Here is a 24,786-nt window from a genome sequence, read left to right as displayed (position 1 = left end):
AGCCTAAGCCAGTAATACCCCCTCATTACTGAACCAAAAGCAGCAGCCTTAAAAGAGGCATCAGCTGCATCATAACTACATTTGATACAATGACAAACCACTTGAGAGGAGGTCCCTAGCAAGGAAAGAGCAGAAGCTTTACCCACAGTGTCTGGAGGTTCAGAAATAAGCTGACAGGCCTGAGAAAGAAGAGTCAATACATACCTAGATGTATGGGTCTGATAATTAATAGCCCTAAAAGTTAGGGTAGCAGAAGTGCGAACCTGCTTACACAGCCTTTTCATAACTTTGCTGTCCTTGTCAGAAGGTTGTATATTGGGCAAAGGAAGGAATTAAGATAGCTTATAAGAGGCTACAGACACCACAGAGGGGTCAGCAGCAGAACAATTAAAAAAAAAAATGACAATCCTCAGGCAGCCTATAAAATCTATCAGGCTTCACGTGAGCAGGGGCCAGAGAATCAATCTCTTTTGAGTCATTGCAAACAGCATCCAGAAAAGCAGCCAAAACAGGAGGAATAGCTGCAGGTTTAGGAGGTTCCATCAACAGTAACTCATAATACCTCTTATGGATATCAGAGACCTGAGCACAGTCCCACTTCATCCATTCCATCATCCTAGATATTGTGTCCCAAAGAAAATTTCCTCAAAAAGAGTATCAAGACTATTAGATTCCTCCTCCTCTGACCCATAGTCCAAATGAAATGGAATCTGAGTAGAATAAGTCAGGGATTCTTCATCAGAATCCAACTCTTCCTCTGAAGAAACCTGTACCCTAGGCCTTTTAAGTGGAATAGAGGACCAAGGAGAAACAGGAACAAAAACCGCCTGAGGAGGCCTTAATGACATTAAAGAATTAAATAACCCCTTGAATAAAGGACTACTCCTCACTTTGTGGATTCCTTGGAGCAGAAGAAACATGTTTAGTTTTTTCCCAAAATCCAGCAGCAGATAGTAAATCCAAAAATGTTAGCAGTAGCCAAGTCCAATCTGTATGTTAACAAACTTTATTGAGAACAGCCAGTAAACTTTCAGGTGAAAGCGCTTGGTTTATTGGCTGTTCTCAATAAAGTTTGTTAACTTATACAGATTGGACTTGGCTACTGCTAACATTTTTGGATTTACTATCTGCTGCTGGATTTTGGGTCCTGACTTGCTGGGCTGGTTTTGTTCTTGGTCTATCTACGTGTTGTTTTTTATTAATGTTTAGTTTTTTATTTCTTTTTTAAGGGAATGTCCGCCCTATAAAACTGAGAAGGCTCTGACTCAGGACACCATTTGACAGACATAGTAGAAGCTTCTTCCCTAACTAGAATCTGTGGAACCTCCCCTAGGGCCGTCGGAAACAATCAACCATGGTTTCCCCTGAACATCCGAAATGGACACCTGCAAAGCCTCATCAGACATGCTGTCAGCTGGATCCTCACTGGCCTCCAACCCACTCACAGCAGAGAGATCCAATAACACAGCCAGGCAAGCCTCCAGGTTCATAATGACCTCAGGAGAAACACCCAGCAGCGGCTGGGCAGCAGAAGATTCTGGTCTTACATTTTTACCTTCTTCTTCCTTGACAGCTGACCCTCAGGGCAGTAAGTTCCTTCCATTGTATCTTTAATGAGAAGCTTAAGACACTGGTTCTCAAGATACAAGGAAAGGGAAGAAAGCCTATTACATATCCATCAGGATGGATGACTGAGAAATCGAACAGGATGTGTGGTCATGAGAAGCGTGTTGTCAAAAAAGACACTTATTGTCACAGTCTTTATTGGGAATCTGTCTCCCAGACTGACATTTACCCTTCCTGATGACATTAACCCCTAACACCTCAAAAAAGCCAAGAAAAAACAAAGCCCCAAAGGGGTACTTATCTGCAATGGATCGGACTTCAGCAAACAGACCGATGGTTAGAAAAAGCGTTCAGACTGGCAGCAAAGAAGTTCTGAGGATGGTATACCTGAACATCACCTCTATGCCCTACACTATGCAAAGAGAGTTTGGGAGACATTCCATGTACCTTAAAGCAACAGTTGGCTTTGGCAGACTGGCTGGACATCGGGCTTCCATGGCAGGGAATCCCATATGTTAAGAATGCTGCAGTGGTGAATGTAAGGACATGTACAGTTACCAATAAGGCATTTACTGCGGCCTGTAATTGTTTAGTCAGGTTTAGTCAAATATGACTCTTCATCACAAAGGACTCAGTGAGCCAGCATTGTCTGTCAAGAGCAGCTTGTTTAAGTTCTTGCAAATTCATATTCAGTACGTCAGTAATACTGTCTACTTTAGCCTCTGACTCTCACCTTCTTCCTTCCTCTTTTGCCTTCAATCTTCCCCTGCATGTCTGTCTTCACAGATAATCCTGTGTATTCTGTATTCACATTATATGGCCAAAGTATCTGAGTTTTAGTTTTTCTTTTAAGACTTCCAAGGAAGAGTCTGAATATATTTCTTTAAGTATTAACTGGTTTGACCTTCTTGTAGTCCACAGAATTCTCATAGCACTGATTTTCTAACCGAGACCTTTACTTATCACCCAGATCTCATGACCTTATTTTATTACTGAGAAAACCATAACCTTGACTATACAGACCTTTGCTGATGAGGTGATGCTATTCCTGTGTAAAAAGTCTTACCCAAATCTGCCATTGTTTTCCATCCAAATGTAAATGCCTTTTAATTCCATGCCTGAAATCACCATTTGCAGAGATTTTTGAGCCCAAGAAAATATTTTTTTTTCTTTTGTTCTTACTGCCCCACTTTATTTTTTTTAAGCACCTTTAATGAATTATCACTTGTGACATAGGCACATTTACATTTATACAAAAGTAATCAAATTGTATTAACAAATTATTCTCCCAAATATGCAACAAAATCTAGAAGATTTAGTATTTTTGCTTAGAAATATTTACATAGATATTTTTAAACCCCGAGTAGACTTCAAAGAATTTTTCCTCAAATAGACAGGAAATGTTGGAGGTGTGATGGGGAGGAAAGAGATTCTTGGGAACATATTTTCTGGGAGTGCGGTGGGTTGGCGGACTTTAAGGATTCCCTGCGGGATGCACTGTTGGAGATGCTGAGTGGGCAGATTGGTGTGATAAGGGAAATTATTTTTCTGAGCTATTATAAAGAATCAGAATTGCGTAGACATGGTAAGGCCTTGCTGTGTCTAATTATGGTGGCTGCCAAAAAAAGCAATTACTAGTAAATGGAAATCAAATTCTAAACCAACTATATTAGAAGTAGTGAATATAGTAACAGAGATAAAACAACTGGAATTGAAATGTTCAGAAAAGGGTAAGTTCTCTAATGTTTAACTGAAAATGATTGGGTAGATTATAAGTGATGTATAATGTTTGCAGCTGTGAGTGTGTCAGTATGGGCTGTGATGTAAAATGTTTGCAACTAGGATCGTGTCAGTGTGGTTTGTTTTCATTTATATAAATGTATGATTGCTTATGTCATAAGTGATGGCTTAATAAAGATGTTTCTTGTTTAAAAAAAGGGGCTAAGAAAATTAAGTTTTTCATTAACTCCACTTCTTCCCCAACCATTTGAAAAGAATTGATAAGGCTAGATGACATAATTGTTATGTTTCCCTTTTCAGCAGCTAGCCATCTATTGCACTTTTTAGTTTCACCTTCATCAACACGCTCTTCATCTCTTCCTCAGTTTAAACCATCTTAGCTGTATCATCTGCTGGTCTGAGGTTGTTATCATTTTCTCCTGGAAACTTTGATTCCAGTATCGGATCCATCATACTTAGTATTTTGCATGATGTGTTCGGTCAGAGGTACGGTTAGCTGAACTAGTATCCAGTGCCAGTCCCACAAACGTGCCCCACCTCCTCAGCTCTTCAAACGCTTCCAGTAAGGCAGCCAATCATGCACCACCAACTCCATGCACACCCAGCTCCTTCCAGACTTCAAAAAAAGTAAAGGAAAAAAGCACCTTCAGATTGCTGTAAGAAACCGATTTGCTTCCTACAGTAAACCAGCCAGTCATGTACCACCAAATCCATACACCTCCGACTCTTCTTGTTCTGCAAAACAGTTCCTCAGGAGGAAAATAAGGTGACCTGTATCCTATTTCTTTAAGAACTTATCACATTTTTTTATGATCCACTCAGTCAAAGCCTTTAGAGTAGTCAATAAAGCATAAGTCAGTACTTTTTCTGGAACTCCCTTGCTTTCTCTATTTTCCATCAGATGTTGCTAGGGTTGCCACCTTTTCAGATGCCCAAACTGTGACATTTTGTATGGAAAAGTAATAGTGCAGAAGAAGTCATACATGCATCCAGTGCAAAGGACTGAAGTGGATTGTTCCAAATCATTCAAGGTGTTTTGGATGCAAAATAATTGTTTTATGCAACCATTACAGGAAACTTCAGAAATATTTTTAACACAGAATATCATCACGTTTGCCACTTTTCAACGTTTTTTTTTTGGGGGGGGGGACAAAACTACTCAAAAATTGTTACTGTCCTATATAAAGAGGGTCAGGTGGTAACCCGAGATGTTGACAATTTGATTTCTGATACTTCTGCACCTAGTAAAACAAGTAAAGTACAATGGTAGTTCTCAGTCCTTTTATAGTTACAGTCTAGTGGGATTTTGAGTATTACCTTGCTAGCATGTGAAATAGGCGTAGCTGTCCACTAATCTAAACACTGCCATTTTTTTTTGTGATGGGAACATAAATTGACCTCTTCCAATCTAATTGTTACTGTCATGTTTTCCAAATTTACTGGCAAATTTCAAGCAACATTGTAATAGCGTCATGTTGCTATATTTTAAAGAATTCAGATGTGATTATTCCTCTTCCTGTGGCCTTCTTATTAGCATGATTTTCTAGGCCCCATTTACTTCACTATCCAAGATATGTGTCTCTAGATAAAAAAAACATATCATTGTAAGCATTAATGATACTAGGAACCTTCTTATATAGTCCTGTGTATTCTAGGCTGCTTTCAGTTTAGTTAAATACAAGTAGTAGTTAAAGGGGTAACATATATATTCCAGCCTCCTAAGCAAGTAACTTCAAATTATTTTGGTAAGATAAAATATAGTGGTACATGAAATTTATTTTAATGTTTCACTTTTGAAAATTATCCATTGAAAAATGTTGACATAAAACTGGTCTGTATTTGCTTTTAGTTGTTACTCTGTGGTATATTTTTTTAAACTGCCTTGCAAAATTTTAACTCTGTTGGCTGCAAAATGCATAGCTCAGTCCTAGCCAAGAAGAAAGGAAACTGATTATTTTATAAAATGATAGCACCATTATTATGATAAGCATTTATCTGTGCCTAATGTTGACTGTATAGAATAATAGAAAAATGCCTGATACCAAATAATTGTGCTAAGATTAATTCTGAGTTGCCCAGCTAAGAACATCATGAGTTTTATTTACTCTTATTTCTCCTTGTGTGTCTTGTTTGTTGATGGCATGACCTTTTGCCTAGTGTTTATCATTTCCTTTTTTTGTTCTGCTGAATAGATCTGCGCATGACTTATGCATATTGTATTTATCATCAAACAGAGTATCCACTGGAAAGCTAGAAATATAAATGAATCTGCAGTGGCAGCATAACATCCCTTTTGTGCCATGCTTCAGCACATGTCTTCTGGTAAAAACTAATGCAATTTCAGCATTAGCAGTTATGGAGGCAGGATAGTAAGTCTGGTAGTTAGCACAGAGGAGCTGTTAACAATCTACTTCCTGTGGTATAGTTCTAGATTCCCTCAGCCTTCATTTGCCTTATGAGTAACCTTGAACAATTCACTTAACCAGATGACATTTTGGGCAATTAGATTTTTGGGCTAGACTCCTTAATAGTCTCCTGGACTGCACGTCTAGTAACTATGTTGTGAACCTAAGGGATACAACTTGAGCTGGGAAAATAATTATTCTGCAATTTTCCCTGGATGCTGTGGTGACGTGTGCAATTTGACTTTTACAATACCGGACAAGTGGAATACCTTAGTCTTCTGGGCTGTGCAGGTTAAAAAAATTATTAATCACTAAATAATAGTATATGCTCGCTGCTACTAATTAATTTGCAGAGCAATTATCCATCACAAACACAGTGTTACCTTTATATTGTAAGGCAAAAGCTTAAGACAAGCTTTAAAATGAAATTACCATGAACAGCAATGGAAATGGGAGATTTAAATGCTTCCCTGATAAACATTCCTTCCATACACACAAATATAGCAAGAATATTTAAATGTCTCACTGGTAAATACTACTTCCTTACAAATGTACATTAATTAAAAACAGTTGCTTTACAAGTTCTGTTGTAACTGCTTCTTGACTTGCACTTCAGAAATACTTTCTACATTATCCTATTCATCAGGTAAATCTGCTGCCTGCCAGCGTGATGAGTTTAGAGTTATAAAATTATCTTTGTTCTCAGTGAAGTGGATTCTACCAGTATAACTATGATTAATGATGGAATAAATGACTCCTTGCGTTCATTTTATGGCCAGCATTTTATTACAGCATTCCTTTTAAAGTGATGCAGCAGACTGAACAAAATAACAGAAAAAAGCAGAAGAGATTAAGCAGTTTACATTGTATTAAAGAAATATGTGATAGGCAAAGAAGCATTCCAAATGTTTCAATATATTTTGCAAATTCAAACTTATTTGAGTGCCTATAGACTAAGAGCTATTACAAAAACATAAAACTGGTAATCATTAAAAACAAATAGCAGATAGTTTCAAAAATAAATATAGATGAGGGAACCCCCCCCCAAAAAAAAAAGGTCAAAGAGTAGGTTTTAAACAGCATGCTTAAAACCATTAAGTCTAGCATTCAACCTCAGTTACCCAGCTAGGAGATTTGAAAGACACAAACAAACTCAGAATCTTTAGCATCCCTAGGGCAGAGCTGCACAGACTGCAAACATGCTGCTAACAATAGAGAAGTTCCCCAACACATTTGGAACATAGGCTGTGAAGGGTAAGATAAACCAGAATGTAAGTCTTGTAAGCAATATGAGAGTGAATAGGCAATCAGTGCAGGCTCTGCAGGACGTGAATAATATGGTGGCAGGCAGCTATAAACCCCAGGAAGTAGCTGAACTCCAGAATTTTGCAGCGGATCCATTTCAACATCTAGGAGTATTTAATATATGCAAAAGTGCTTTTCAATCTTATATGGAGATTTGTAACATGTAATCTGATATACACACATGCATGTGCACACACACACACACACACACACACACACACACACACACACACACACACACACACACACACACACACACACACACACACACACACACACACACACACACACACTCTCTCTCTCTCTCTCTCTCTCTTGCACAACAATCACATCCTTTTTTTAAGTCTGATACCATCATCTGTAAGGCAAAATGAATATTTTACCTTGAAGCATAAAAAGATTTTTAAAGATATGCGTGACTTTTTTATAGCTTTATCTGAATATTTTAGTGTAAATGAAGCTTTAGTCCACTTTAAAACAGTGATAAACCACCTATGTGTACAACGAGCAAATATTGGCACACACGTACACTACAACTTATGACATCACTGTTTAGAACAAAAAAATACAACAAAAGGTAGGAGAATCAAGCGGCACATGCTGTGTGATAAATGAAAGCTTTTACACACTTACTTGCAACCAAAGTATTTAAATGTATTTGTGAAATATTAAAAGCAGGTATAGTTGACTTTTATGTGGGCTCATCTGGGTGAAAGCTATAATTCTACAATAACACACACATACAACAGCATATATTGCTCTTTCTGTTTCATTCCCCATGTCTTATACAATGGTATCATCCTCAGTGGGGTGGATCAGCTGTTTTACAAACCAGCACAATAGTATTAGTGTTAAGCACATTTACATAGAGTGTAATCCATTTAACATGTGCAGTAAGCCACTTGGGGAATGTGTATCAGACACATCTGATGTACAACTGCTGACCGTACGTCAGGTATAGCTGATGCAAACCCCTTTGTTTCTTACTGCTGTCATCTTATCCATGCCGGCTGCATGACAGCCAAGTGATCAACTAATGGGTGGACTTGACTGAAACACAAAGCTGTTGTAAGGGTGGAAGGAAGGGGGGCAGCTGTCCCAAGTGCAGTCAGTTGGGAGGTATGATCGGCATTTTAGAAGAGGGAGTTGTCAGTTCCTACAAGTCAATGGCGGTGTGATCATGAGTGCTGATGAGAGCATTATTGGTGATAATCATATAAGCTGCTGAGTTTAACATTGCAGCTGCTTAAATGTTTTATATTAATACTTGTGTGTTAGCAACTCTGTCAAGAAGCTAGTGTAGCTCTTTGCTACAGTTTATTTAGAAAAAAGATAGGAAAGAGCAATATATGGCAGCACTTTTTGGTCCCTGAACTGTGGAGTTGGTCCTCAAATTTGTTGAACAGCCAACCAGTACAGGTTTGCCAGAGGTGCCAATTATCCTATTCCCAGTTCTGCTGAAAAGCATTTTCAAACGCAACTCGTGATCCCTTTTGCAGAGATGCAGCAGTCTCAGAACTGATTATATGAATTCCTGAGCACAGGTAGTGTGAAAGACAGAAAAACACTCCACTCAAAAAAGTTAATCATTTTGCCTTTGACTGTTGAACTCACATGGAATCATATTGCACATAAAATAGGTGTCCTATCTACCATAACATATTTTACTTTGATTTTACTGACGTTTTACAAAAATGTTAATAAAAATCTGTTGAGGGATTTATCTTGCAGAACTGCACAGAAATCCAGGAACTGTCACCTGATTGCAGTGCAGAGTCAAAGCTATCAGTGATATGGTATTTAACATGACCTGAAAAAGCCAAGACCTTTTATGGATGGCATATGCCGGGTTTCTTAGAATTGTGTATTTTTGTGCGTGTAAGATTTGTTTGGTTTTTTTTTTGTTTTTTTATGGTGTCCATGTGTAGCATTTATATGAGTGCTGCCAGTATAAACTTGTCCAGAAGATGTAACCCTGGCCTATAAATCTGTTACTGTTACTATTTATTATACTGCCTTATAACAACAGCTGTGCTGAAGTCAATAAAAAGGCCAAAATATGCATGTCCGCAGCTAGTGGGGTTTGGCCTTATTGGCCTGAATGTAACCATAAAGACTTAAAAAGTAAAAAAAAAAACTTGTATACATTCAGAATCCATATAGCTGAAATACTTGATTTCCTTAAGGGGTCATTTGCATACATCCCATGGGCCTCCACTACAGGAAGTTTAAGGTATCGCACAGGAAAACTCTAGGTTGGATGAGTTTTTCTTGCATGTGTTACTGAATGTCTTGTCAGGGTGGCCTTTTTACCCTTTAGTTTGTATGTCATTTGTTTTCGCTTGAAGTCATTGTTAATAACAACAATGACAGCTAGTCAGTGGTCTTGGTGCATATTAATCACACTTAACTATATCTGTTGTTCATATGTTTGCAGGTGTTAGGCAGTGATTAGGAAGCACCATTGCTGCTGAGCATTGTTTTGTGCATAATGCTACCTGTGATGAAGCAATGTGTCATTGTACATGTTCATTTAAGTTCATTCATAAATAACTAACATGAGAGAGGGACTGGCTCTGGTTACTTGACAGCAAGCACAAATCATAAAAAATGACCTTAATCTAAAACTTACAACTATTACATGCTGATATTTGCAAGTCTGAAGTTAAAATGTTGAAGCTGATAAGAAGTGTGCATCCACAAAGTACATCTCACTCTTAATGCTGGTAGTTATACATATTTAGGACTAACATTTTAATATACTTTTTTTTAGAATTCATTGTGAACCTGCAGTTAGATATTGTCTCATTTGCAGGCGGTTCTTTGCATTCAATAGTGCTGAGAAGCAGAGTCTTCTATACACTGGCTTACATCTACCACCTCACCATGACAGAAACATTTCAGTGCTCAGTTGTGTTGACTGCTGTGTAGGATGACTTCTGACCAGCTGAAAGTATTGTCATGGACAACAGTTTCAGTATCAAGATAAAAGCAGTTATTAAACTGGGACATCTATGGGCATTGCTCTGTGTTAGGGCTGGCCAGCTGGTGAGGTAAAATTGGCTCTAGGGTCTACAGCCAGTGGTGATGGTCACTGAATGTGACACCATGACTTTATGTGCAAAAGTGGGAAAAAGGGGCTCATGGGTGAATGGATTGATGAATGCTTCTGTAGGCTTTGCTGTCGTCTCTCATTTTGGGAATCATAGTTTTAAACTCTAGTGTGGTTCTCTTGGCATCACAAGAGTAAGTACAGCAAGACATGTAAGAATCTACTCTTTGAATGAAGTGGAGGTTTATTAAGTTGTCAAAGGATCAGGCACCTTATTAGTCTTGTTTCCAAAAGAAGCATATATACTACATTTTCCAGCAGGCTGCAGGCTGTTATCAAAAGTGCACTTCCCTGCTTTCTGTTGACAGTTGCTGCCATTCAGTGGCTACCTAGATAGGAAGCAGCAGAAGGATGGGAAATATGATGGTAACAATATGTAAATAATGTATGTATTTTTCTATAACATGCTATAATTTGACTGCATGGCATCTTAGATCATGGAAATTGCCAGAATGCTGCTTTTACTTTAAGAATACTTAGTAAAATAAAGGTAAGAGAACTGACATGGAGTCTCCATTTAGCACAAGTAGACTGACATTTCTAGCTGGTACATGCAAGTGAAATTCAGGACTGGGAAGTGCACTTGGAGTCTAGGATCTACGGAGAGTCTTGATATACATTTGTGCATCATTGTTAGTTCATCGGTTCATAGATGAATACTAGGCCAACTGCTCCAAGTAGCCATTTTAAGTTTAGCCAATGACCCAAGGTTGGAATCACACCATGTGTCTAGGAAGTGAAGACCTTAACCGTTATGCCAATCCAACACACAAAGGTTAGGTTAGTGTTCGCTAGCTTTTTTTTTTTTTTTTTTTTAAGTGCAGCTGATCTTTCCTAAAAGTGAGAATCATGGCAGAAGGGAGTTATTTCCACTTCCAAGTAGTCCTATGCAGCATTATAATGTAGTGCTTAGTTCATATGTAATACAAGGCAGAAAAAGTGTCAAAAGTGAGCAGGTGTAACAACGTGTGGCATATTTTCTGCTGAAAGTTAATGCACAGGAAATACAGCAGCAGCTCTACCCTTACCAGAATTCAGACTGACTATTGTTATGCAACATCTGCCTTTATGGTGCTGTGTGCTTTCAGGCTTTTCATTGTGAAACAATACATATATGAATTAAATAGCCTGGAAGCACAGTAATTATTAGGAATTTTAACATGCAGCCTGATGCATCATAGTGTAGATATGAAGTGAGGATAGTGTAAATGTCATTTTTTTAATTCTGCAAAGTAGCTCCTCTTTGTAAACACCACCACTGTCATACTTTCTCTATTATTCAGTAAGTGAGGTGTTTCCTTACTAGATTTTGGAACTTGCTTTTTCTTACAAATTTTAACTAGGAGTTACATTTTTTCATTGTGGGTTGTCCTTTTTAGAAAAAAAAATAACAATAGATCTGAAATAAAAGTAATTCATAAAACAACTAAAACAGTGACTTAAATGAGTGACAATACATGGCTGAGTTGGTCATATTTGTCTATGGCCATTTACAAACTCACACCTTGAACAATATTCAGTACATCTTAAATAACTAGATGAGACATGAGTGCTCATTTCATACATTATAAACACTGGACATCTTGTATTTATGTAAGGAATCTTGTCAATTACACAATGGCAATATGTTTTTATCATCAGAAATGGTATTATACTTTCTTGTCTTCATGCAAGTCACAAATTTCATTCTGTTTTTTGGCTACATTCCCCCTCTGCCCATTGAGCCTCCATCTGGCTACTGCACTTCTCCATTTGTTCCCCAAGAGTGAAAGCCCTACAGTCCATGGATTTCCCCAGGGATTATGGGTGAGCACACTGGAAGCAGCACTATCATCCATGTGGGGCACTGCGGTTTTGACTTCTATCCTAGCATTACCACATATATTCCCAGTGACACCGGTGGTGGTTGAGTATGCATGTAATGGGTGTTTTGTGGAATAAGCTTGCAGATGCCAAGCCCCCCTCCTCAAGGCATGCATATATGTTGGTTTCCTAATCTCCACTAAGGAGTCTGAATTAAACATATGTTCCAAGGCAAACACTGCCACCCTGGGGGAGACAAGCTGGCACAGCCTCTCATTCCTCTCTTACTCCCTTTCACCTCCTCCAGTGCTGGAACGATTAATCAATCCCAGGTCATGTTAGCTGTAGTCAGGGCTTTATTACTCTGTACCATGAGCCTAATCTCATATACGATATCATTGCAGTGCATCCATTCAGATGCAGCAATATTACAATATAATTACTGACCTAATGTAATAGTATTTGTTGTGATGTAGTGAACCTATGCTTTTCTGTTATCATAAACTTGAGTTACGCTTTTCTGTTTTCATTCATTGATGTTCACACATTCATACATAACAAAAAGGGCTGTGAAACCATTAAGACATTCTTGGTGAAAGACTGTGGGCTATGTGTATGACAGACAACTATTTGCCAACAGCTAAACATAAAAGGTAGTGCAAATAAGCATTATCAGTAAGAGACACTTCACTTCATAAAATGTATTTGTTTTGTTAGTCAGTACAATCAATGTACAAACGCAGTCACTTGAGTACAGATGGCTGCCTTAAGCACCAGAGTAAACTATAAACCTAAACCTATAAACCAGTGATGCATACAAAGTCATACAGCATTTGAACTAGACAAAGTATTACATTTTTTTTTAATTTGTGGCTTCCCATCCCATAGATGACCATTTACTTTTTGTATCACCCGCACCCACCTAGTCATGTCTCCCAATTTCCCATAGACCTATTCCAGTACTCATGACTGGAGAGGAGAGTAAGGTATTCCCTTGTGACATCATTATTTGTTTAATGTGATACTTGTAATCCCATCTGAAATATATATCAGAAACATTGGTAGAATTAGTGCAGGCTATGTACAAGGACTCAGTGGCACAAGTACAAACAGTGTTCGGGCTCACAGAGGGGTTCCCAGTGGAATGGATGTACATCAGAATTCAGGTCTGAACCCACTGTTGTGTTCATACTGGTGAGGGACTACATTACCAAACAGGTCGTGGAGGGGGACAGATCAACAAAGCTACTGCATACAGGAGGGGAGATATCACAGGCAGCCTCTGAACAAGAATAAGCAAGTAATAAGGGAGTGGAATGCAAAACCAAAACCATGTTTAAGAAGGATGTTAAGTAGCTGCTTGTTAAGCTGTTTAATTACTATTTCTTAATTGAGTCAGTGGACTGGTTCATAAAGCATTTTCAGCACAGACTAGAGCCAATGTCCTTTGCAATCATGAAGTTACAAGCATTTAGAGCACCAGGTTTGCCCACAGTGGCCTCCTAAGACAAGATGCAGCAGGTTTTGTTTGGTACTTTTTATGTCATCATTTTGTGGTTTATGTACATAATTGTCTATACTGAATTGAGACTGCATCTACTATTAGAAAAGGATGCCTGCCCTCTTCCGTGGTTGAGTATTTAGATATTGGTACACAACACTGGGATATACCTCACCCTTGCACCATCTCCTGCCAGTCATGGATTACATACTGAAACAGCAGATGGGCACAAGGAAATCTCATGTTTTTTTTTCTGTCTTACATCTCCTGAAGATGTTTGCCTAGACAGCCTGGATAGTGAGCATGCCAGATATCCCCAGTGTAGGGTACAGAGTTGTCTACATGTGTCATATATGCCCCGTCTAGGGTACAGAGTTGTCTATATGTGTCATATATGCCCCGTCTAGGGTACATAGTTGTCTACATGTGTCATATATGCCCTGTCTAGGGTACATAGTTGTCTACATGTGTCATATATGCCCCGTCTAGGGTACAGAGTTGTCTACATGTGTCATATATGCCCCGTCTAGGGTACAGAGTTGTCTACATGTGTCATATATGCCCCGTCTAGGGTACAGAGTTGTCTACATGTGTCATATATGCAAAGCTTTCTTATGTTTTACTTCAATTATTCTCCTCTAGTTTACTCAGCTCTACCCAATCCTGGTGATATTTGTCTCTGTCTTGGGAAAAGTAGTCCTTGTAATGAGTAATTGTGAATGTACCACAAATTTGGTAGACGTTAATTGAAGCAGCATAACATTTTTGTAAATTCTAACACCTTTCATTTCACTTTGATGCATCTCTTTCCTCTTCCTGAGGCAGACTTGGAGGGCAAATGTGGTCAAATTGGAGTGATCAGAAGTTTGTCTAGCCAACCAATGAGAATGAATTTAAAGATTATTTAAACATTTTTAGGTCATGGTAAAACTGAATTTTCTAGCTTGCTTTTTCGACTAAATTAATTTGGCTTCTTATGTGGCACAATCACGTAAAGCTTTTATGAAAACAGAAGCTGCTAAAAATACCCTATTGTTAAAGAAAAAAGGGAAATGCCATGAACAACTGAAAAACTATTTTTCTGCCCACCCTTTATAGAGGGCAGGACCCCCCCACATGCACACACACACACACCTCTCTAAATTATATGTAACAACTCCACAGTTGATCCATAGTGGAGTAAAGGAGAAACAACTCCAAAAGGTCCACTACCAGGTCACACAGTGCAACACATTGTGGTGAAACTCACTTCAGTGCAAAATATTCAAAAACAAACCTGTTTTCTAAAAGTCCAGTGACAACTCGTAGAATAGTTCTAGTCTGCTGACAGGAAATGGAACAGAGAGAGCTGTGATACAGTTTATTGAACTAACAGATTTTATAATAGATTTTATAATACTTTCTTTGTTTCTGTTTTTCTACATTAAGTAAAGCAGCTTCACTGGTATCAGTTATATTGAATATTTTATACTGTTGCATCAGTAATATTAGGAATCAAAAATGCTTAATTTTCAAATGCAGTGGTAATGTCAAAACTGGCCCTTTGAACCTGCATCTTTTTTTTATTCAGTAGTTTTGATGCATTACTTTTTATTTGTTGTAATGTCACAGTACAAAACAATGATGTGAATTATTTTTCTTTTTTTTTGTACTGTTTATACCTGTAACTCAACTTTAGTATCATGGCTGGGATTCAGAAAGCTTTACCAAAAGGGAAAATAGCAATGTGGAGACGTGGGGTGGAGGGTGTTAATGTCTGCATGTATGTTGACGTGTATGAGTGTCTATAGGGGCATGAATGAAGCTGAATGAATGTGTGTTTATGCATCTGTTATGTAAGGAATCAATAGTCTGGATGTGTGTGTGTGTGTGTGTGTGTGTGTGTGTGTGTGTGTGTGTGTGTGTGTGTGTGTGTGTGTGTGTGTGTGTGTGTGTGTGTGTGTGTGTGTGTGTGTGTGTGTGTGTGTGTGTGTGTGTGTGTGTGTGTGTGTGTGTGTGTGTGTGTGTGTGTGTGTGTGTGTGTGTGTGTGTGTGTGTATGTGTGTGTGAGTATGAGTTTACTGGGGGTGCCATTGCCAATGGATGCATGCGCCACTACAGAACTTACAGTTACAGCGTTATCTAGAGTGATTCAGAGACATTCCGATGGACCACTAATAAGGTATCTCTCATTGTGGCCATAGGTAATTACTGTGAACAGTGAGGCTTTTTCTGAATCACAGTGTAGGCATGGATTTGTTTTCATTAGAACTGCATTTTTTCTAAAATAAAAATAATATGAATTCTGCTCTGTTCCATTTTTATATGAAACAGTGATCTGCATATTTTTCTTTTTCACTTTTAAGCTGTATTACATTATATTATAATGTTTATGTATAATTTTGCTTTTCTTGCAGGTGTAGATTTTCTCTAGTAAAAATTATATGCTATCAGCTGTAATGTTTTTCCACTTTAGTTTTGCTGAGGTCATCTGTATTCTCAGCAAATGCCCTTTGTTTCACCTCTAACTAACAATAATGTCAACACTTAATAATATATAATATTACATATTTCAGATAAAATATATGTTTTCTTTGCCAGCAACTGGAAGTCAGATGGTAACATAATGCTTTCCTCATTTTAGGCATGCCTGTGGACTGTACTTTTGATCGGGGAGTCTGTGAATGGAAACAAGACACACATGATAATATTGACTGGAATGCTGCAGATCGTGAGGATGGTAGTAAATACAATTCCATTTATTGTTAAAATCTAAAGCTAAAGTACATTTTCCAAGCAATTAGCCATAAAATATTGAATGTGTCTCATTCTGTGATGATTTTACTTCTAGAAAATGCTTGTGATAGTTTCCTTTCACAAAAAAATATGTATGTGATGGAGCTGAATACTTTTGAGTCTGTTATAACCACTTCTGTTCCTTGAATAGTTATGGAAAATTTTGCAGATGTGTAATATCAGGGATTCACATATCTAAGGACTTGCCATTACAGCTTGATATATATATATATATATATATATATATATATATATATATATATATATATATATATATATATATATATATGGGCCTCCTTCAAAACAACGAAGGACCAGAACATCAAAAGTGTTTGGAAGGAGACCAAAACAACAAAACTGCAAAACACAGAAAAGTGTGAAATTCAAATTCCCAGTGTTACACAATTTTGATTTAGCGCTTTTGGTGTTCCTCTGTGAGTGAGTATGCATGTGTAAGTGTGTGTGTGTGTGTGTGTGTGTGTGTGTGTGTGTGTGTGTGTGTGTGTGTGTGTGAGGGACTGTAGTGTATGTGTGTGGGTTTGCCTTGTGTAACTGTGCAATCTCGGAGTTAGAATATTAAAGTAGGGGGGTGTGGAGAGTGCAGGGGGCTTGCCCCCCTGCCTATTTGTAGTGTAGGGTGGTGTGGTTGGTAGTTTGGGGCAGTTGTGTATGTATTTGTGTATGTTTTTTGTGTGTGTCATACTTACGTGGTTTTCGGTATTGTGGGGTCTTGGTGTTTTGGTCTTCTGTGTTGTGAGGTTTCGTTGTTCTGAAGTAGACCTATGTATATATATATATATATATATATATATATATATATATATATATATTTTTTTTTTTTTTTTTTTTTCCCAGTCACTGGACTGTGCAAAGGCAATAAAACAAGCTCTAATTTGATATTATGTTTGACCTTTTGATCTTTCTCTATTATTTGACTGCAGTCAAGATGGGGTTATGGGAAGTATTGGTGGATATTCTTTGTAAATTCATTACAAGGAAATCACATTTTTTCTTTATGAATTGTTTGTTCTTGATCACTGTAGTTCTCAGAAGGAAGTGTTGCCCATAGCCCCTTTCTCTATTCGTTTAATCAAATGCAGTGAATTTTGGATAAAATAGATCCGAGCTTTACCAAGCAGTAGACATGGATGTAAACATCACCAGCATAAATAGTGTGCAAAACTGCAACTCCTTTCAAGAGAGTGCTGTCTGAGAAATTCTCTCAGCTAAGGTGATACCCTCTAGGCTTAACCTTGGTAACATGTCTGTCCTGTTAATCACTAAATCACAGGTGAGATACCAGACCCCAGCTCAAGGACTGTGGATTACTTGTATTTTACTTTCCCCATGGTGCAGTAAACTCTAAGATGATCATATTAAGTATGATAGTGTTGCAGCTGAAATTTCCTGCAAGGGGGAGTAAGGCATCACCACCCTGCACATAACAAAATTTGCATTGTGCTTTCAGTCAATTTTTTTGAATTCAGGTGGAATTTGAACACGTCATTTACATGGATGACATAAAATCACCCTCACCATTTGGTAGCAGGTTTCTTTATACCTCATATTCTGTTCTAGAGTACTTTAAGTAATACTGCTTTGTGACAGCCTACACATAATGGATTCTACAAAGGCTGCTGCTTATTTACCAGGCACAGTGAAATAGCTAAGGCCGTACCATAACCTTACCGACCCACACAGTATCAAAGTCCTGGAGTGTGCATGCAAAGCAGAAATACATTTTTTGAATCAGTAGTACAAAGAACTCAAACCTTCAATGAAATAAAATGTCTGCACAATCCTTTCATTCACCCATTATATGGAGTAAAACAATAGGCTTGCTTTGAATTTGCTCACAGTGATGGCTATGCAATTTAATGATCCTCTTCTTATAATCTGAGTGTTTTCTAGGAAGTCAGTTGGTGGTCTGTATTCCTGATATTCTCTGGGGCATTGTTATAGACAGTTAGAAATATGTTCAGAAAGCTCTTTCACACATAACAAATGTGAATAGGGGTCTGTAGAACGGGTTCATATCACTTTATCAAAAGCCGATAACGTTGAATGCCACAATGTCGAACCCTATGCAGCGAACGCTAAAAATAGCGAAGCTGCAGAACATCATTTCCTAGGGAAAGAATTTGGTTGTCCATTTCTGTGGCTTTGCTATATTTAGCACTGAGGTGGAAAGTTACAGGGGTTCAGGTAAGTGTGTGATTGTGTGGACGTTAGGTTTAGGGCATAGGTTACGTGAGTTAGGGTTAGGGTGCTGGTGAGGTGAGTGTGCGATAGTGACAGAGTTTAGGATTAGGGATGGGTTAAGTGAGTTAGGGTTAGGGCGCGCATAAGGTGAGTGTGTGATAGTGATGGACCTTAGGGTTAGGGTTGGGTTAAGGTAAGTGGATAGATAGTAGTGTTTGTATAATTTAGTGTAGGATTAGATGTATGATTTTAAGTGTAAGTGTGTGGATTACTGTTTTTTTTGGTGTGCCTGTGTTGTGTGACTGTGTTTCAGAATAGCAAATTTTTTCCCAGGGAAAAAATTTGCTGTTCTGAATGTTCGATATTGTGTGCTTTAGATTATTTAGGTTGGATTAAATGGTGTTTGGTGTTTTCGGCTTTCGATGACATGATATAAATGCTAGAACAGGTTCATATCACATTATCGAAAGCCAATAATGTCGAATGCCACAATGTCGAACCCTATGCAGAGAATGCTAAAAATAGCAAAGCTGCAGAACATCGAATTCTTTCCTAGGGAAAGATTTTGGTTATCCGTTTCTGTGGCTTCGCTATATTTAGCACTGAGGTGTAAAGTTACGGGGGTTCAGGTAAGTGTGTGATTGTGTGGACGTTAAGTTTAGGGCGCAAGTTACATGAGTTAGGGTTAGGGTGCTGGTGAGGTGAGTGTGAGATAGTGACAGAGTTTAGGGTTAGGGTCAGGTTAAGTGAGTTAGGGTTAGGGCACGGGTAAGGTGAGTGTGCGATAGTGACGGACCTTAGGGTTAGGGTTGGGTTAAGGTAAGTGTATAAATAGTAGTGTTTGTATAGTTTAGTGTAGGGTTAGATGTATGATTTTAAGTGTGTGTGGATTGCTGTTTTTTTGGTGTGCCTGTGTTGTGTGAATGTGTTTTGGAATACCGAATTTTTTCCTTGGGAAAAAATTCGCTGTTCTGAATGTTCGATATTGTGTGCTTTAGATTATTTAGGTTCGATTAAATGTTTGGCTTTCGATGACGTGATATAAACGCTGTAGAACTATATGCCATCATTATTTCTAACTGTATAGGACTGGTTTCTAAATTGCAACCTGCTGAGGAGTTGTGGACAGTAGTCATCATTTAATATTTTGTAGGCGAGTGTATTGATCAATAAAGTAGATTGGGCTGTAACAGGTAGCCACTTGTTTGAGGGTGTCTTACTCTCAGCAGCTTGCGTCATAACTGGTGGTGATTAAGCATGTTCTCCTCCTATATTCACTTCACAACCCTGCCAAGTTTGCCCGTCACCACTTCTTCCTTTCTCCTTCTATAACCTACTGATTTACTACCCTTCGCCTATTTGCCCTGCTGCCTTTTACTATTCTTTTTATCTCCTCCTTGCACTTACTTTAATGCCACCCCACTACTATTCCTATTCAAATACTTTTCATCTTCTCTTTATCCCCTTTTCTCACTGCCAACCTACAAATTCTTCTCCATCACTTTATATTTTTCCTTAAATACACTACCTAATCTATATGCCACTTCTATATTACCCTTTCACCTATCTGCAGCTATAAGCAAAGTTATGTAAATAAACCTATCTGCCCTCAAAGTACATTGATTATGTTCAACTACTCTTGTTTTATATTATTACCTAGCTAACTGATGTTGAAACTTAATTGTATTTGCTAGCTTCTAGTTTTGTGTACTTATTAATTATTAATTTTTATATATGGAGCTTTTCTCCTCAGACCTCTGCTGAAAATGGGCTTCTGCTCAATCAGACTTTTCCCAGTTAACAAATGTCAAATAAATAAATAGTATATTCCTACAGCCAAAAATCTTATTCCCTCTTTACCTAAACTGTACATAGTGATATGGCAAGGCCTCTTATAGATACTGGCCAAGCAAAAGTTCTAACAGGACTGGCTAGAATTAGATATATAACTCCAATGTCATGATTTGTAATATGGTGGCCCAGTTGTATATTGGTTTCCCTAGCATAAAACCCATTTTCAGGGCAGATAGTGGCTTAATGATCCGTCTTATCTTGTTTGGCTATGTACACAATATCTGCGATACAATACCACACTAAACTTGCATATATTTTATTTTAGTTTAGTTTAGTTTGCTTTTGTGTACTGAGTTTGTCTAAATGGATTTAAATAAAAAGCCCATTTTCAGTGGAGGTCTGGGGAGAAAAGTTCCAACATACTGCAAACTTTTTTAAACAGACATTCAGTAATATACATGAACAGATATTAAGTAATATACATTAACAGCTACACATTCATTTCATTTGCTAATTAGATTGCATTCATATAAAATAAAGGCCACTATTACAGTATAAAAATGCTTGCACATTAGATGTTGAACATTGACCATTTAAAGAGCTGTATTAGTGGTTTGACAAATAGATAGCAGATAATGTGATTACTGCTTAGAAATTTAAAGAAATGGAGATAAGGTAATGAACTAGGTTTGCCAGAAAATATTAATATTGTATTTAAGAGGAGGAGTATAAAGCAGGTTCATAGATAAATATATATGTGGCTGCCATAAGGTTTATATTAAAAGTTTTACTAGCATCTCCCAGCCTCTACAGACTACTTATATATTTTATTTAATTGATTGATTGATTGATTGATTGATTGATTGATTGATTGATTGATTTTACATTTGTTTACTGGGAAAATGTCCAACTGGGCAGGGCTGCCCGTTTTCAGCAGATCCACAGGGAGAAAAGCTCCATACAGCAATAATAGGCATACAATAAAAAATTATGACAGCAATGATAATAAATACAGTCGTAAAGTACAGTAGTAAATGCAGTACAGTAGTAAATACAGTACAGTAGTAAATACTGTACAGTGATAAATACAGTACAGTAGTAAATAAAGTACAGTAGTAAATACAGTACAGTGATAAATACAGTACAGTAGTAAATAAAGTACAGTAGTAAAGTACAGTAGTAAATACAGCACAGTGATAAATACAGTACAGTAGTAAATAAAGTACAGTAGTAAATAAGTACAGTGATAAATACAGTACAGTAGTAAATAAAGTACAGTAGTAAATACAGTACAGTAGTAAAGTACAGTAGTAAATACAGTACAGTGATAAATACAGTACATTAGTAAATAAAGTACAGTAGTAAATATAGTACAGTGATAAATACAGTACAGTAGTAAATACAGTACAGTAGTAAATGAAGTACAGTAGTAAATACAGTACAGTAGTAAAGTACAGTAGTAAATACAGTACAGTGATAAATACAGTACAGTAGTAAATAAAGTAGAGTGATAAATACAGTACAGTGATAAATACAGTACAGTAGTAAATACAGTACAGTAGTAAAGTACAGTAGTAAATACAGCACAGTGATAAATACAGTACAGTAGTAAAGTACAGTAGTAAATACAGTACAGTGATAAATACAGTACAGTAGTAAATAAAGTACAGTAGTAAATGCAGTACAGTAGTAAAGTACATTAGTAAATACAGTACAGTGATGAATACAGTACAGTAGTAAAGTACAGTAGTAAATACAGTACAGTGATAAATACAGTACAGTAGTAAATAAAGTACAGTAGTAAATACAGTACAGTAGTAAATACAGTACAGTGATAAATACAGTACAGTAGTAAATAAAGTACAGTAGTAAATACAGTACAGTGATAAATACAGTACAGTAGTAAATAAAGTACAGTAGTAAATACAGTACAGTGAAAATACAGTACAGTAGTAAAGTACAGTAGTAAGTACAGTACCGAGTAAATACAGTACAGTAGTAAATAAAGTACAGTAGTAAATACAGTACCGAGTAAATACAGTACAGTAGTAAATACAGTACAGTGATAAATACAGTACAGTAGTAAATACAGTACAGTAGTAAATAAAGTACAGTAGTAAATACAGTACAGTGATAAATACAGTACAGTAGTAAATACAGTACAGTGATAAATACAGTACAGTAGTAAATAAAGTACAGTAGTAAATACAGTACAGTAGTAAAGTACAGTAGTAAATACAGTACAGTGATAAATACAGTACAGTAGTAAATAAAGTACAGTGGTAAATAAAGTACAGTAGTAAATACAGTACATTAGTAAATAAAGTACAGTAGTAAATACACTACAGTGATAAAATAGGCAGTAAGTAGAAGCAACATAAGCTAGTACACAATAACAAAGCACAGAGTAAAGAGATAACAACACTTGCATCTTTTGAACTACAACAGTAGGCACATAGTGATGGAAAGTAAACTGTAAGAATATACAGCCCTAATAAAGTTAACATGTATTCTGTTTGTGTTGAGGGTTTAGAAGTTCTAAAAGAGACAACTTAGATGTGAGAGAGTAGGATGTGTGTAAGAAGTTTGGTAGTTGGTAGTACATATATAGCTAGGAGATGCTAGTAAAACTATTTAGGTATTGATGAAGATGGGTTGAGGGGCATAGGATGATGAATGAAGAGACAAGATGTGATAATTAGACAACCTGAAGATAACAGTGGCATTTATCCTGGAGAAATATAGGAACAGATCCATTGATATGTCAGGTGAAGTTTTAGCTGTGCTTTAAATGACTTTATTATTCTGATTGTATTTCAATGGTAGTGGGATGTGGTTCCGTAGTTTAGCTACTCTATTTGAATAGAGAGTCACCTGCAGTCTTCTTTCTTCTTCTTTTGGCTGCTCCCGTTAGGGGTCGCCACAGCAGATCGTTTTCCATTTCTTCCTGTCAGCATCTTGCTCTGTCACACCATCCACCTGCATGTCCTCTCTCACCACATCCATAAACCTTATCTTAGGCCTTCCTCTTTTCCTGTTACCTGGTAGCTTCATCCTTAGCATCCTTTTCCTAATATACTCTGCATCCCTCCTCAGCACATGTCCAAAGCAACGTAGTCTTGCCTCTCTGTCTTTGTATCCAAACCTTCCAACCTGGGCTGACCCTCTAATATACTTATTCCTAATCCTGTCCATCCTCGTCACACCCAGTGCAAATCTTAACATCTTCAACTCTGCCACGTCAAGCTCTGACTCCTGCCTTTTTGTCTTGCCACTGTCTCCAACCCATATAACATAGCTGGTCTCACTAACCTCTTGTAGACCTTCCTTTTTACTCTAATTGGTACTCATCTGTCACAAATCACTCCTGACACTCTTCTCCACCCACTCCATCCTGCCTGTACTCACTTCTTCACCTCTCTTCCACACTCACCATTACTCTGAACTGTTGATCCCAAGTATTTAAACTCATCCACCTTCGCCACCTCTACTCTTTGCATCCTCACCATTCCTCTAGCCTCCCTCTTATTCACACACATATATTCTGTCTTAGTCCTGCTGACCTTCATTCCTCTTCTCTCTAGAGCATATCTCCATCTCTCCAGGGTCTCCTCCACCTGTTCCCTACTCTCACTACAGATCACAATGTCATACACAAACATCATAGTCCATGGGGACTCCTGTCTGATCTCGTCTGTCAACCTGCCCATCACCATTGCAAATAAGAAAGGGCTCAGAGCTGATCCTTGATGTAATCCCACCTCCACCTTAAACGCATCTGTCACTCCCACTGCAGACCTCACCACTGTCACACTACCCTCGTACATATCCTGTACTACTCTTACATACTTCTCTGACACTCCCGACTTCCTCATACAATACCACAACTCCTCTCTAGCCACCGTCATATGCTTTCTCTAAATCCATAAAGACACAATGCAACTCCTTCTGACCTTCTCTGTACTTCTCCATCAACACTCTCAGAGCAAACATCACAACTGTAGTGCTCTTTCCTGTCATGACACCATACTGCTGATCACTAATCATCACCTCCCTTCTTAACCTAACTTCCACTACTCTTTCCCATAACTTCATGCTGTGACTGATCAGTTGAATCCCTGTGTAGTTACTACAGCTCTGCACATCACCCTTATTCTTAAAAATCGGTACCAAAACACGTTTTTTCCATTCCTCAGGCATCCTCTCACTTTCCAAGATTTCATTAAACAATCTAGTTAAAAACTCCACTGCCATTTCACCTAAACACCTCCATGCTTCCACAGGTATGTCATCTGGACCAACAGCCTTTCCATTCTTCATCCTCTTCATAGCTATCCTTACTTCCTCCTTGCTAATCCACTGCACTTCCTGATTCACTATCCGCACATTATCCAATCTTCTCTCCCTCTCAGTCACCTGCAGTATTAGAGTATTTATAGAAGGATGAAAGGAATAAAGCCCCAACTGGTGACCTAAATGACCTGGCATCAAGCAGTGACCTGGGTGCCAGAGTAGCCAAATAGGGAAAGTCAGTACACGATGCCAGCTCTCCCATCTAGGGAGAGAGAGGATATGTGACCTAT

General features: G+C 37.8%; 1 protein-coding gene across 4 annotated transcripts in view; it reads left to right on the top strand.

The window, feature by feature from the left end:
• Positions 1-24,786, top strand: part of EGFL6 (EGF like domain multiple 6) — a 698,819-nt gene that overhangs the window by 545,932 nt on the left and 128,101 nt on the right. For 3 of the 4 annotated variants that reach the window (XM_044072538.1, XM_044072537.1, XM_044072535.1), the window contains one exon: positions 16,056-16,154. In XM_044072538.1, the coding sequence (XP_043928473.1) occupies positions 16,056-16,154 (99 nt within the window). The remainder of the gene's footprint in view (positions 1-16,055; positions 16,155-24,786) is intronic. The other variant, XM_044072536.1, reaches the window with a different exon arrangement.

The sequence above is a fragment of the Protopterus annectens genome, chromosome 5.part0, assembly GCF_019279795.1.
Source record: "Protopterus annectens isolate FY-2018-M chromosome 5.part0, PAN1.0, whole genome shotgun sequence".
NCBI lineage: Eukaryota > Metazoa > Chordata > Ceratodontiformes > Protopteridae > Protopterus > Protopterus annectens.
The sequence above is the reverse complement of the archived record's forward strand: the minus strand, read 5'-3'. Positions and strand labels throughout refer to the sequence as shown.